Raw genomic sequence first — 15,282 nt, 5'->3', positions numbered from 1 at the left:
CAAGCAATTTTCCCACCTTGACCTTCCAAAGTGCTGGGATTACAGATGTAAGCTGTTGTGTCCAGCCCTATGTTTTCTTCTAGAGGTTTTATAGCTTTAGCTCTTATATTTAGATCTACGGTCCATTTCAAGTTAATTTTTGTGTATGGTGTGAGGTAGGGGTTGAGGTTTATGTTTTGCTTTTGGGTGTACAGTTGTTTCAGTACTATCTGTTAATAGACCTATCATCCCCCATTGAATTACCTTGGAATCTTTGTCAAAAATCAAGTAATACACTCTCTGTGCATCTCTGTTCCTGTGCTCTGTTTGGTTCTTTGATCCATGTGTCGATCCTTAAATGCCCACATCGCACTGTCTTAATTATTGTAGCTTTATAGGAAGTCTTAAAACTAGGTATTTTAAATTCTCCAACTTCATTCTTCAAAATATTTTGAAAATTTTCTAAGTTCTTTGTATTTCCGTATACATTTTAGAATCGGCTTGTCATTTTCTACAAAACCTGTGAGGATTTAGATTGGGATTGCAGTGCAGATCAGTTTCGGAAGAAATAAAAATAAATTGAAAATAGGAGCTATTAGTTGCATTTTTTCCTTTACCTTGGTCTAACATTAACCTTTCCCTTAAGGACTCTATTTAAGTTTCTGATGTATTAAACACTTAAATGAAACTTATATTTAATGACTGATATCAACTAGATACTAATTTTAAGTAGTTTTTTATTCATAATTATTACATGATCTACAATAAATGAATCAGGCTGGATTTTGGACTATTCAAACCAGCACCTCAGAAATAATTGCCCAGAAACCTCTTGGTGCCATGTTTCTTGTTGGCTGCTGGGGCCCGTGAAACATGCACACATGTGTGCACTGCAGTAACTGGTGGTGATGTGGTTTTGGCACCCATTCTGCCTGTGCTGCCTACAATGGGAAGGCTGACAGCTGGCCAGTCTCCCTGGCCTGCTGCTTGCGGTGGATTATTTGCTGAGTGGCACTGACCACCCTTGCTTTGCCAATGGAGACAGCACTGACGCCTGGTGCTAGTGGGCTCCCATGGTTCCTGCAGGCTGTCCTGGAGAGGAAGTCTTTAGAAAGGAACTTCCTAGAAGGAAGTTCAGAAAACTGTTTCTGAGGGCCTTTGTCCCAATTCAGAGATGTGGAGGCTTGGAGTGAGCTCTTTTATTTAAGGTGGTCTGCACATCATAGCAGAGCAAGCTGGGGCTGTGGCTACATTATGGGCATGTTGAGCGAGGATCTGCAGATGGGAGTCTGACGGGCTTTGAGGAAGGAGGAGCCCATGGTCAGTAAGGCCTTGTGTGTTCACCAGCGCGTTGGTCTGTATTGTGATTCAGGCTGCTATAGCCGAATACCTCAGACTGGGCAATTTATAAACAACAGAACCCTATTGCTTACAGTTCTAGAGGCTGGGAGGTCCAAGAGCAAGGGGCCAGCAGATTGGGCATCTGGCGAGGGCCCTTTGTCTCAGGCAGTGCCTCTTGCATCTTCATACAGAAGGTGGAAGGGGCAGACAAGCTCCCTCAAGCCTGTTTTCTAAGGGCCCTACTCCCATTCATGAGAGTGGAGCCCTCGTGACTTGATCACCTCCCCAAGGCCCCCCTCCCAGTGCCATCCCCTTGGGACTTAGGTCTTAATATATGGATTTGGGTGACACTGGCACTCAGAGCAGAGCAGCTGCAACAGGATAGGCCAGATAGAGGCTCCAACGCAAGGGCTCTGCCTTCCCGCAGGAGAGGCGTCCGTGCCCGCTGTTCCCATGGTGGTAGGGTGGGAGTAGGGGCCGCGTGCAGAGCTGCGTTCCCAACACCTGCTTCCTGGTCTCCTCAGTCAGATCATTCTGCTGGATTGAGAGAGCCACCAGAGAGGATCACTGTTCCCCAGAACCACAGCCAGGGAGAAGGCGTGGGGGCCACATCTTGATGGTGGGAGAGCTGTGCTTTTCCTAATTGCTGGTGTAATATTTTCTTTTTGGAATGGTTTTTAACAAGCAAAGCAACTTTCTGCCGTCCCTTCCTGTTTTCTCTGGTGAGGCCAAGCTGCTATGACTAGAATTAGTCTTTTCGTTTTTTCTTTTTTTTTTGAGATGGAGTCCCACTCTGTCACCCAGGCTGGAGTGCAGTGGCGCAATCTCAGTTCACTGCAGTCTCTGCCTCCTGGGTTCACTGGGCTCAAGCAATTTTCCTGCCTCAGCCTCCGAGTAGCTGGAACCACAGGTGCTCGCCATCATGTCTGGCTAATTTTTTTTTTTAGTAGAGATGGGGTTTTATCATGTTGGCCAGGCTGGTCTTGAACTCCTGGCCTCAAGTGATCCGCCTGCCTTGGCCTCCCAAAGTGCTGGGATTACAGGCATGAACCATCACTCCCGGCCCCTAGAATTAGTCTTTTCTGATGAGCATCTGGTGCTACCTGGCTGGGCCCTGTCTGGCCAATGTCATTGACACCACTTGAGTCCCTGGGACTGCTGGTGCACTCACCCGGCTCCCCAGGTGCTGGGGGCTTGGCACTTAGTGCGTCTCTCTCCTCAGGATACTGGTATCGGGATGACACAGGAAGAGCTGGTGTCCAACCTGGGGACGATTGCCAGATCGGGGTCAAAGGTAAGCGTGGGCCCCCCACACAGCCTCCCCCTTCCCCTCAGGGTGCAAGGATCCCTCCAGTAGGGGTGGCCCTGGGTGCCAGATTAAGTAAGAACGTTGTCAGTTGCATGCCACGCAGTGGGTACTGTGGGAACACCTCATGACATGACAGCCATCCCTCAGTATCTGGGGGTTGGTCCCTCAGTATCTAGGGGTTGGTTTCAGGACCCCCCTTGGATAGCAAAGTCTGCAGATGCTCCAGTCCCGGATTAAATTGGTGCCGTATATTGTAGACACATCTTCTTGTGTGCTTTAGATGGTCTCTAGGTTACTTATAATACCTGATAGAATGTAAATGCTAAATATAGATATAACATAGTTATGTTTTTTATACTACTTTTTATCATTGTGTTGTTCTTTATTTTTTTTCTGAGTATTTTCAATCCTTGGCTGGTTGAATCTGCAAATGTGGAACCCGTAGATAGGAGGACCAACTGTATTGGCTCACTGCAACCTCTGCCTCCCGGTTCAAGCAATTCTCCTGCCTCAGCCTCCCAAGTAGCTGGGATTACAGGCACGAGCCACCACGCCTGGCCAATTTTTTGTATCTTTAGTAGAGATGGGGTTTCACCATGTTGGCCAGGCTATCCTCCAGCCTCAGCCTCCTGAGGCGTGACTACAGGTGCATGTCACTATGCCCAGACCCACAGAGCAGTTCTGACCAGAACCATCAAACCCACAGACGTCGCATCCCAAGCCCGTTCTCATCATGGCGCTGTGTGAGAGGGGACTGATCCCTCTGACCCTCTCTGCATCAAGCCCTCAAGGCTCAGGGAATCGACTTTGCAGAAAAGTGCTGTGAGGCAGAGCAACACATTTGAACTCAGACCAACAGCCTGGGAACCTCCAGCGGTCGCCCTTTTCCAGCTATGGGCAAAGCACTTACTTCAGTCTCCTCATCTGTAAGATGAAAACACTAGGTCGGGTGCGGTGACTCACGCCTGTAACCCCAGTACTTTGGGAGGCCGAGGCAGGTGGATCACGAGGTCAGGAGTTCAAGACTTGCCTGACCAACAGGGTGAAACCCCATCTCTACTAAAAATACAAGAATTAGCTGGGCGTGGTGGTGGTACCTGTAATCCCAGCTACTCGGGAGACTGAGGCGGGAGAATCACTTGAACCGGGGAGGCAGAGGTTGCAGTGAGCTGAGATCATGCCACCGCACTCCAGCCTGCGCGACAGAGCGAGACTCCATCTTAAAAACAACAACAACAACAACAACAAACAAAAAACCTACCATAACTGTGACTTGACCCCCACATTACGTCTTTTGTTGTATTTCTCTCGAGGTTGGTCTGCTGTCCTGTGTAGCGGCCACCAGCTGCATGTGGCAGTTTAAATGTAAATGCATTCAAATTAAATAAAAGGGGACATTGTGCTCCTCAGCTGCACAGGCCACATTGCAGGTGCTCGGCAGGCTGTCACATTGCACCTGGCAGAACATTCCTGTCGTTGGAGAAAGTTCCATCGGACAACGTGGGCCAGGGCAGTGGGCGTGTGTATTTTACTTGATTTTGGCCTTAGGACCTTTGGCAGTATTATAGTAGAAAAATTAAGTGCTGTGCGGTGCTTACAGACGCATGCGCGTGATTTCTACTCTTTTTCCCACAAAGTGTAGAGTCCAGGAGACTTGAATATGGAAGCCAGTTTGGAGCCTCTCCTCACTCCTGGCCTTCCTATGGAAGGAGCTTATTCAAGGGAAAGAGCTTATTCAAGCTGCTCTTTCCCCACCCCCAGGTGTGACCCACAGGCCTCCACCTGTCTGGGACAGGCAGGACTATGAGCTTTGGGAATCAAATGGAATACACACTTGTCCCACTGCTGCCAGCTGGTTGTCCTAGGGCTAATGTGTCACCTCTCTGTGACTTAGCTCTTCACGTGTAGAATGGGGTGGAAAAGTACTCGGTGTGGCTGTTTTCAGGATGAAGGGGTCTTAGCGGTGCTCGCAGAAGAGCCACGGTGTTGGGAGTGTCTGCTCTCTGGAGGGGAGGCTGCCTCACTAACTGGCCTCTGCCCCACAGGCCTTCCTGGATGCTCTGCAGAACCAGGCTGAGGCCAGCAGCAAGATCATTGGCCAGTTTGGAGTGGGTTTCTACTCAGCCTTCATGGTGGCTGACAGAGTGGAGGTCTATTCCCGCTCGGCAGCCCCGGGGAGCCCGGGTTACCAGTGGCTTTCAGATGGGTGAGTGACGAATGTCGCCTGACAGGCAGCTCAAAGCTGAGCTGGAGCCCTTAGCATGGAGTTTGGAAAGGGATGGACTCAGAAAACGTACACAGGCATTTTCTGGGCTTTTTATGTGAAATCTGACTCTCCCACTTTGGGGAGTTAGTGACTTTTGTGGCTCCAGGTGGCCTATGGCACCTGTCTGGTCCCATGTGGTTGGTCACCACCACTGCGCTCGGGAAGGCAGGTCCGGCCCGCGCTGAGCTCCTTTCTCAGTGGCTGAGCTGCAGGACTGGCCTGTCGCCTGGTGGACACTCTGCAGCCTCCTGTGACCGACCTTCTGCAAGAGCTCATTCTGCTTCCTCCCGGCCCTGGCATTTCCTGGCTTTGTCTCCCCAGCCCACCTCTGCCTCTATAGGGTGAGGAGCCTGCTGGGGGCTTTTTTTTTTTTTTTTTTTTTCCTTTGGGACGGAGTTTTACTCTTGTTGCCTAGGCTGGAGTGCAATGGCACAGTCTTGGCTCACTGCCACCTCCGCCTCCCAGGTTCAAGCAATTGGCCTGCCTCAGCCTCCTGAGTAGCTGGGACTACAGGCGCATGCCACCATGCCCAGCTAATTTTGTATTTTTAGTAGAGACAGGGTTTCTCCATGTTGGTCAGACTGGTCTCGAACCCCGACCTCAGGTGATTTGCCCGTCTTGGCCTCCCAAAGTGCTGGGATTACAGACGTGAGCCACCACGCCCAGCTCTGAGGGCTTTTTAGCAGGTGAGCCGCTTCCAGCCAGCCGAGGCGTCCTCCCTCCGTGATGCCATTTCTGCTCCACAGTGTGTGCACTGTGCTCAGCTTGACTCCCCACTCTCCCAAAACTAACATTCCTGTTTAATTCCATGAGAGCGGGGCTCAGAGTAAACTTGGGCCAAGGCATCAACACGGCCCTGCCGGGGGATTCCCCCCTCCTGTGCTTCGGAGATGGTTTTCTGCTCTTCTTAGGGGGCGCCTGGCCCCCTGGCCTTTGTTTTTGCCCCTGGGCATCTGGCACCCGATTTGGAGCTGGGCCAGTCCCCCACAGTGCCCCAGGCCTGCTTTTGGGGTAAGCCCAGAAGCTTCTTCGAAGCCCAGGGTCGGTGGAGGACCCCCGCCCCCCCGCCCCCAGCCCGAGGGAACCAGGAGAACTCTGCCGCCTGCGACAGGCTCATCGTTCCTGATGGGCATGTGATGGCCTGAGTGGTGCACTGGGGTCAGAAATGGGGCATTTGAGGTGTGTTGTCTGTTGTTTGGGCTCTGCCTGTGAAACCCTCGGGAACCGCTGGAGTCCCATGCAGGGTATGTCCCAGTGTCACATCCACCTGGCTTTTCCTTTCCTTGCCTGCCTTAGCTCTGGAGTGTTTGAAATCGCCGAAGCTTCGGGAGTTAGAACCGGGACAAAAATCATCATCCACCTGAAATCCGACTGCAAGGAGTTTTCCAGCGAGGCCCGGGTGCGAGGTGAGCGGGAGCCCGGGCCCAGGCTCACTCTGGGATCCATGTGTGGCCTGGAGGCCACCAGGTCAGCAGGCATTTTCCCGGGTTCTACCTGCATGAAGGGTGCACAGGCAGAGCCGTGAAGGGCCAAGCCGCTGCGGGACTGGGAGGGGGGCTGCCCGCCAGGGCTGCGTAGCATCGAGCTCCTGCTGGGACTGGGATGAGGCTGGCCTGGCTGGGGCGGACCTCCTCCTCCTTCCTCTGCGTGGCCCTTGGCCTTTAGTGCACCTGGGGGTTTGGCGCAGTCCTGTCCCAGGATGTGGGCGTGGCCTTCCCTCTTTGTGTCCTGCTGGACACTCAGGGAGGCCCTGAGTACCCCCAGGAGTCAGCCCAGAAAGCCATGTTCCAGCCACAAGCTGACATTGCAGTCTCGCAGCAGCCGGGGCCTCCACAGCTCTGGTTCTCACGTGGGCTCCGCTGCTGCCCCCGTGAGACTGGGGGGAGGACAGGTGTCCCCACTGTGCCCTGTTTCTGTACCTGTGAAGTGTACACAGCATGGAGGACCCTTCCCAGCAGGCTGGCGCTCATCCTGGAGCTGCTGCAAAGCTTGCGTTGCCACAAGCATTGTAGATGCGGTGTGGTTTTTCTTTTGTCCCTTCCAGATGTGGTAACGAAGTACAGCAACTTCATCAGCTTCCCCTTGTACTTGAATGGAAGGCGGATGAACACCTTGCAGGTGAGCCCTGAGTTCCTCTAGGGACTGGTCAAACATGGAGACAAATCTGTACGTTTCAGGGCAGCGGAGAAGAGATGAGCCCAGGGGATGCGGCCCAGAGTCACAGGGCGAGCTGCTCTGTGGAGATGAGACCTGGGTGTGGGGATGAGGCAGGGGCCCAGCTCTACCACAGCCCTGCCCCTGTGCACCGGGCAGCCGGGGTCAGGGGTCAGGGTTCACTGAGGCGTAACGCCCATCCCAGCTGGCTCACCACATCAGTGTGCAGCCATGGTGTTCAGTGCAGCCACAGAGCTGTGCAGCCACCCCGCATCAATTCCAGAACATCCCATCACCCCAAAAAGCAGCCCTTTCCCCACTGCCCCTCCCCCAGTCCCAGCAGCCACGGTCTCCTTTCTGTCCATTGTGCTGCCTGTTCCAGACGTTTCTCCTGGATGGAGTCACGCGGCATGCTGTCCTCAGTGACTGACTTCCCCCTCGCGGCTCAGCTGTGGTGCAGCGTGGGTCGTCATCGCTCTCACGGCCCACAGTGTATTCGTCAGCTCGCCCCTGCTGGGCAGCGTCATCCTCTCCCACAGGCCCCCTCAGGGCCCAGCTGGTCCTCCTGACATGTTGTCCTGAGGAGCTCCTGCCCCAGAGCCTTGTGTGTCTCCCCTGCACTACCCGGCATAGCCCAGTGGTGGGGCTGGAGAGGGGTCTACACCTGAGACCACCGCCCGTCTGTCCCAGGAGCCTGTCCAGGGACAGGCGCTGCACTGGCTCAGGCCTGCACGGTGGTAGAGAAGACGTGCGTGGTGAACACGACGCCCTCCCCGCCGATCTCCGTTTCCAGGCCATCTGGATGATGGACCCCAAGGACGTCGGTGAGTGGCAACATGAGGAGTTCTACCGCTACGTCGCGCAGGCTCACGACAAGCCCCGCTACATCCTGCACTATAAGACGGACGCACCACTCAACATCCGCAGCATCTTCTATGTGCCCGACATGGTGAGGCACTGTGGCAGGCCCACGGCCCTCAGGGTGACTCTGTTGTCCCCTGTGACATCAGCTCTGCAGATGTCACATGATTAACATGGCAGTGTGAGGGCATGAAAAACATAGGTAGTGCTGGGTGTGGTGGCTCACGCCTGTTATCCCAGCACTTTGGGAGGCTGAGGAGGGTGGATCACCTGAGCCCAGGAGTTCCAGACCAGGCTGGCCAACATAGTGAGACCCCATCTCTGAAAAAAAAGAAAAAAAGAACAGATGCCTCTGGATGGGTAACCACAGAGGTTTCCTCTGTCTCAGGGGTCACACATGGCGAGGGAAGGATTGATGGGCATCTCAGTGCAGGCTGGGGTGGAGGCTTGTGGACTGGGGTGTGCCTGGGGAGGGCCCTCAGAGCCTACATCATCTGCTGTGGATCAGTGGATGCTGTCCTGACAGGCGCTCTGGGAAGGGCCTGTGGTCTGCCTCTCCGCTGGCCTCTCTGTGTGCTTCCTCCACACCCTCCAACTCCCCTGGTTTCCTTTACCACATTGAAGTTCCCGCAAATCCTGCCGTAAGGAGACCTATTCGGGGCTGAGAGCCAGCCCGTCCTGCCCCCAGGCTCTTCTGTCCTTGGCTGCCTGGAAACTCTCCTAATGTCCTGCACAGCTGGCATCCATCTTGGAAAGAGCCAGCCAGGTGTGGCCTCCAGGGGCTTGTTAGAGTCTCAGGCCCCACCCAGGGCTCCTGCGTGGGAGCCCACATTTTAATAAGATCTCCCCGCATTTTAACAAGGTCCCCCTGCGTTTTAACCAGATCCCTCGGATTTTAACCGGATCCCCCCCATTTTAACCAGGTCGCCCCACATTTTAACCAGGTCTCCCAACATTTGAACTAGATACCCGCTGCATTTTAACCAGATCCCCTGTGATGAGTGAGGTGTGGGTCCTGGCTCGGGAAGTACCAGTGTGGAGCAGGTGTGGGCAGGCGCGTTCCATGAGGGCCACACAGGAGCTGGTCCCGGCTTTTCGGGCCCGGTCTCTGTCGTAGCCACTAACCCTGCCGGGTGAGGAAGCAGCACTGCCCTGCTGCCCTCTGAGCACACAGGGCCGGGTCCCATGAGCTGCGTAGACACTGAAATTTGAGTTTCATCTTCATATCTCATGAGATTATCCTTTTTGAAATCTTTCCTCAACTGTCTGAAAGTGTAAAAACCACTGTTAGGCTACACAGAGGTAGGCAGTGAGCTGGATTTGGTCGGAGGGCTCTTTGCTGACTCCTGACCTGTAGCAAGGTTTGGCTGTGTTCAGTGTGTTCAGGGGTACGTGCAAGGTTCACTCTCTTGTGTCCTCCTTAGGGGGTGGGCTGGGGAGGGCGGCAGCTGCCAGAGAAGGCCTTTGGCCCTTGCAGAGCCACAGTGTGGGGCATCGTGGGGCCCCTGCACTCAGAGCAGACGCTGGGGGAGGGCGAGGTGGGAGTGGGCGCTGGATTCATCGTGTCCGCCCCCACCTCCCAGCCAGGGCCTGCCTGGGGAGGGTCAGTGCTGCATGATGGCGTGTTCTCCTCACCCCCAGAAACCGTCCATGTTTGATGTGAGCCGGGAGCTGGGCTCCAGCGTCGCACTGTACAGCCGCAAAGTCCTCATCCAGACCAAGGCCACGGACATCCTGCCCAAGTGGCTGCGCTTCATCCGAGGTACGCTGCTCAGAGTCCGTGAGCAGTGCCCCTGTGGCCCAGTGTCGCCCGCTGCATCTGTGAGGGACCGTGCTGATCCCATTCTCAGCAGCCCTCTGCAGCGAGAGCACCGCCGTCGGCCTGCGCTGCCTGTGTGTCAATCGCGTTTACAGACCCCGGGAGCTGCCCCACCTCCCTACGTACATGACTGATCTGGGGGGAGCACTGGGGTGTTCAGATTGAGGTCTTTCCATATGTAGGGATATTGAGTTTCAGATTGATATGTGAGTTGTGTTACGTTTGAGTGAGATTATAGTTTAAGAAAGACTTCAGTATTTAAGCCTTGGTACACAGAGGTGCGAACCATCCCTGATAAGAGTTTTGTTTGTTTGTTTTTTGAGACGAGTCTTGCTCTGTCACCCAGGCTGGAGTGTGGTGGCGCAATCGTGGCTCACTGCAACCTCCTTAAGTGATTCTCCTGCCTTAGCCTCCCGAGTAGCTGGGATTACTGGTGCTTGCCACCACACCCGGCTAATTTTTGTATTTTTAGTAGAGATGGGGTTTCACCATAATTGCCGGGCTGGTCTCGAACTCCTGACCTCGTGATCCGCCCACCTCGGCCTCCCAAAGCGCTGGGATTACAGCCGTCAGACACTGTGCCCAGCCAGAGTTGTGATTTTTAACATAAAGCCCAGGCTGTCATTTTCCGAGTGTTATCCCGAGGCTGTCCCGGCCACCCACAGCCCAGGTCACTGTTCTGGGAGGTGGCAGGACGTAGAGGAAGCTCCGGCAGTGCCGCCTCCCTGCTTCCCTCTTAGCACACGTGCTGGGTTGAAGGCCAGGCCTGAAGACAAAGGGCAGGTTAATGGGGAATGTTGGGTGGTGTGGAGGGCCGCAGCCCCGGGAGAAGCTGACTGCCGTGTCTCCCAGGTGTGGTGGACAGTGAGGACATTCCCCTGAACCTCAGCCGGGAGCTGCTGCAGGAGAGCGCACTCATCAGGTGAGCCTCGGGCCGCGGGGAGAGGACCCTGCTGGGGACAAGGCCCCTACCTGCTCCTTTGCCCCCAGAGGGCCCTAGCCGTGGCCCATGGAGCTGAGAGCAGAGGTGGTCGGGGAAGCCTGCACATGGGGGCCCTCAGGAGCCTTCCAGGTGCTGGCCTGGCCTCTGAAGCTTGTGGTCCAGAAGGTGGGGGTGGCTGGTCATGGCTGAGGCTGGAGTCTGGATAGGGGGAGGGGCCGCAGAGCCAGACCTGCCCACCTGTGCCCCAGGGTTGTGACTGCAACCCTGCAGCAGGCCAGCCCTGTGTGGAGGGGGATCCAGTGTGCTGGCTCCAGGTTCTCCATCAGTAGCTATCACTTCCCCACTCTGGCCCCAGGCTCACCAAATAGTCTTTATTCAAAACCTCGCTTACTGGCTTTTTTTCCCCTAATGCAAGTAGTATTTCCTTACTAGAGCATATTCAAGTGACCTGTGCTCTCACCTAGAGATGACTGCTGTGACGGTTTAGGGTGGGGTAGATTGGCAGCCACATAGGGCAGGTTTCAGAGGGAGCCTGTGGGGTGAGGATTCAGCTGGAATTTGGAGCCCTGGAGGTCTCTCAAGAGCCCACCACGTGCAGCATGCCATGGAACGGGCCTTGTTGGAGCCCCCAACGTGCCTGCAGTGTTTCTCTGCCCACCGCTTTCTCTCCAGTGTTGAAATGGAAGCAGATCCTCAGAAAAAGGATGAGTCTGGGTAATTGGTGTGTGTTGGGGCTGCGCTGTGGGCATGGCGAGAGGCCCACACCGAGAGGCACTGGTCCTCAGAGATTCTGTCCTGTGCCGCGGGCAGGAGCAGGTCTGGGGAGATGGTGGGCAGTGTGGTTTCCTGCCTGGTGGGTCCATGCCCAGCCCTGCGAGGTCACATGGCCTGCCGGTGATGTCCTCCCGCCTCACCTTCAGAGGCAGAAAGCCATGGAGATTTTTTTCTTTTTTCAACCAAGCAAGCCGCAGTGATGTTTTATTGGTTGACTGATAGGGTCTTTCTTGTTGTCCAGGTTGGAATGCAGTGGTGTGATCACAGCTCACTGCAGCCTCAACCTCTTGGGCTCAAGCAATCCTTCCACCTCAGCCTCCCAAGTAGCTGGGACTACAAGTGTGAGCTACCATGCCTGGCTAATTTTTTTGTATTTTTTGTAGAGTTGGGATCTCACTATGTTGCCCAGGCTGATCTTGAACTCCTGGGCTCAAGCGATCCTTTGGCCTCAGCCTCCCAAAGTGCTGGGATTCCAGGCATGAGCCACTGCACCTGGCCACTTAGATTTTTTTTTTTTTTTTTTTTTTTTTGAGACGGAGTCTTGCTCTGTTGCCCAGGCTGGAGTGCAGTGGCGCAGTCTCGGCTCACTGCAACCTTCGCCTCCTAGGTTCATGCCATTCTCCTGTCTCAGCCTCCCGTCTCAGCTGGGACTACAGGCGCCCGCCACCATGCCCGGCTAATTTTTTATATTTTTAGTAGAGACAGGGTTTCACCATGTTAGCCAGGATGGTCTCGATCTCCTGACCTCGTGATCCGCCTGCCTTGGCCTCCCAAAGTGCTGGGATTACGGGTTTGAGCCACTGCGCCCGGCCTGTTTTTGTTTTTCATGCAATTGAATTCATATTGCTTATACTGTTTCCTTTTTTCTACCTAGTTTATTTGCAGCACTTCCCATGTTGTTTTTTGGAAGCACTTTTAATTGCTACATCATGGGACATCACAGGGATGTACCATAGTTTACTGATCCCGTCCCTCGGGGCTGCACAGCTGGGCTGTCTCAGTGTTTCTGCAGTTATGACACTGCAGTGCACATGTTTATCTTTGTTCTGAAATCTTTTTTTTTTTTTTTTTTTTTGAGACGGAGTCTTGCTCTGTTGCCCAGGCTGGAGTGCAATGGCGCGATCTCGGCTCACTGCAAGCTCCGCCTCCCGGGTTCATGCCATTCTCCTGTCTCAGCCTCCCGAGTAGCTGGGATACAGGCACCCACCACCACGCCCGGCTAATTTTTTGTATATTTAGTAGAGACAGGGTTTCACTGTGTTAGCCGGGATGGTCTTGATCTCCCGACCTTGTGATCTGCCTGCCTCGGCCTCCCAAAGTTCTGGGATTACAGGTGTGAGCCACCGCGCCTGGCCTGTTCTGAAATCTTTACCTGCAGCTATATTTCCTTAGGATAGAATACTAGGGGTGGGGTTACTTGGTCGGAAGATTTAACTATATAAAAGGTATTTTCCTTGCTGACTAAAGAGATGTTATATAATCAATGAAAAGGGGGCCTCAGTCCTTGTTTCCCCACACAGCCGTGCTGGCTTCTGACAGCAGGACCCCGCCTTGCTGCCGACACGACCACAGGGCAGCAGTTGTGCTGACCTCAGCAGGATGCATCCCCGCCCCACAGCAGCGACTGTTCTGTGGTCGTTAGAGTCGTGCTCTTTGGTGTACTGACCCTGTGCACTTCGAGTGCGCCTGTGGGTTACTGGTGATCTGCCCAATGTTTCAGTTCACTTCAGTGAAGAGAGGGCTTGGGGCTGACTCCCGGATTATTATTGCTGGTGCTGGAGTTGTCCCCACCTTGTCCATCCCCATCACCCTGCCCAGGAGTGGCCACAGGAGGGGAGGTTCCAGGCACAATGTCCCTGGGCTGGATAAGGCAAAGGACACCCACTGAACCGAGGACACGTCTGGCCTCATCTGGGAAGCTCACGGATGAAGTGGAGGCAGGGGCCAGGCCCTGTGGAGAGGGAGCTCCTGGCGTCCCTGCGGGCCAAGGCGGCTGCGTTCCTCTCCCCATCCTGAATGTGTTTCCTGAGTATTTCTTCTCCACTGAGAACTGTGCTGAGCCTGCATAAACACGTGTTTCATCCTGTGAGGGGAGCCGTGAGTCCTCACTCATAGTTGTGGAAACTGAGTCACAGAGGGGTGGTCCTGCTCAGTAAGGGAGCTGCATTCCTGGCTGTGGCAGGCATGCTGGCCCACTGGTAGTGCCCGAAGCTGCAGAGCAGGGGTCCTCATCCCAGCTTGTGGTTGTCAAAGGTTGCATTGTCAGTCTGAGAACTCATCTCGATCAGAAAAGAGTCAGCCGAAATTAGAGCTTTTGAAAGAATCACAGGCTTAAAAGTTGGAAGCATGGTACCAAGAACATGTTTTTCCTCGAACCCTGTGAGAAGTTGCCTTCTCGATGCCTTTGGGGTGCATTTCCAACAAACAAGGATGTCCTTCCCTTTGTAATTAACAGATGTTATAGGTATTTTGAAGCTATGTAAATGTCACATTCTTCATGAAACTCTCAATACATTCATTTATTTACTTAAAATATTTATGTGTTGGCCGGGCGCGGTGGCTCACGCCTGTAATCCCAGCACTTTGGGAGGCCGAGGCAGGCAGATCACCTGAGGTCAGGAGTTCGAGACCAGCCTAGCCAACATGGTAAAACCCCGTCTCTACTTAAAAAATAGAAAAATTAGGCTGGGCGCAATGGCTCACGCCTGTAATCCTAGCACTTTGGGAGGCCGAGGCGGGTGGATCACGAGGTCAGGAGTTACCAGCCTGCCAAGATGGTGAAACCCCATCTCTACTAAAAACACAAAACTTTAGCCAGTCGTGGTGGCAGGCAGGTGTAATCCCAGCCACTCGGGAGGCTGAGGCAGAGAATTGCTTGAACCTGGGAGGTGGAGATTGCAGTGCGCCAAAATCACGCCACTGCACTCCAGCCTGGGCGACAGAGCGAGACTCATCTCAAAAAAAAAAAAAAAAAAATCAGCCGGGTATGGTGGCAGGTGCCTGTAATCCCAGCTACTTGGGAGGCTGAGGCAGGAGAATTGCTTGAACCTGGGAGGCAGAGGTTGCAGTGAGCCGAGATCATGCCACTGCACTCCAGCCTGGGGGACAAGAGCAAGACTTCGTTGGATTGAAAAAAAAAAAAAATTTATGTGTTATATTTATACTATTTGTAATTTATTTATATGGGCTGATTTCCTGTTTTATTCAAGAGTTTATAATCTTGCTATCATTAATACAATTTTTTAATTTTTATTTATTTATTTATTTTTGAGATGGAGTCTTACTCTGTTGCTCAGGCTGGAGTGCAGTGGCGAGGTATTGGCTCACCGAAACCTCTGCCTCCCGGATTCAAGCGATTCTCCTGCCTCAGCCTTTCAAGTAGCTGGGACTACAGTCACCCACCACCATGCCCTGGTAATTTTTTGTATTTTTAGTAGAGACGGGGTCTTACCATGTTGACCAGGCTGGTCTCAAACTCCTGACCTCTGGTGATCCGCCCGCCTCAGCCTCCCAAAGTGGTGCGATTACAGGCAGAAGCCACCATGCCCCGCTGATTATTCTTAACACGGTTACCCATTTGACCAATCCCCCTCCATGTAACCAATCTACCATTGCCACTGCCCTCTTCTGCGGGTGTCCCTGTCACCTACTTGGGCTCTGACTCTTCACGGTGGGCTGGTCACGCCCCCAGCCTGGACACCCTTCTCTGGGGTTCTTGGGCTCTGACACCCATACCAGGCTCTTCCCAACCATGGCCCTGCATAGACACCTTCCCTGGGCTCTGCACCGCATCCTGGGCTACTGTCCCCCCGCTCCCAGGCATGAAGGCATGTCCT

At 53.8% G+C, this 15,282-nt stretch overlaps 1 protein-coding gene across 2 annotated transcripts in view; it reads left to right on the top strand.

Moving 5' to 3' along the window:
• The window catches only part of TRAP1 (TNF receptor associated protein 1), a 59,786-nt gene that overhangs the window by 35,396 nt on the left and 9,108 nt on the right, over positions 1-15,282 (top strand). For both annotated transcript variants that reach the window (XM_009430129.4, NM_001280500.1), the window contains 7 exon segments: positions 2,543-2,614; positions 4,675-4,835; positions 6,192-6,301; positions 6,940-7,013; positions 7,843-7,998; positions 9,552-9,672; positions 10,582-10,651. In XM_009430129.4, the coding sequence (XP_009428404.1) occupies positions 2,543-2,614; positions 4,675-4,835; positions 6,192-6,301; positions 6,940-7,013; positions 7,843-7,998; positions 9,552-9,672; positions 10,582-10,651 (764 nt within the window).

This window comes from Pan troglodytes, chromosome 18 (assembly GCF_028858775.2).
Source record: "Pan troglodytes isolate AG18354 chromosome 18, NHGRI_mPanTro3-v2.0_pri, whole genome shotgun sequence".
In the NCBI taxonomy this organism is placed as follows: Eukaryota; Metazoa; Chordata; class Mammalia; order Primates; family Hominidae; genus Pan; species Pan troglodytes.
This window is presented reverse-complemented; position numbering and strand designations above follow the sequence as displayed.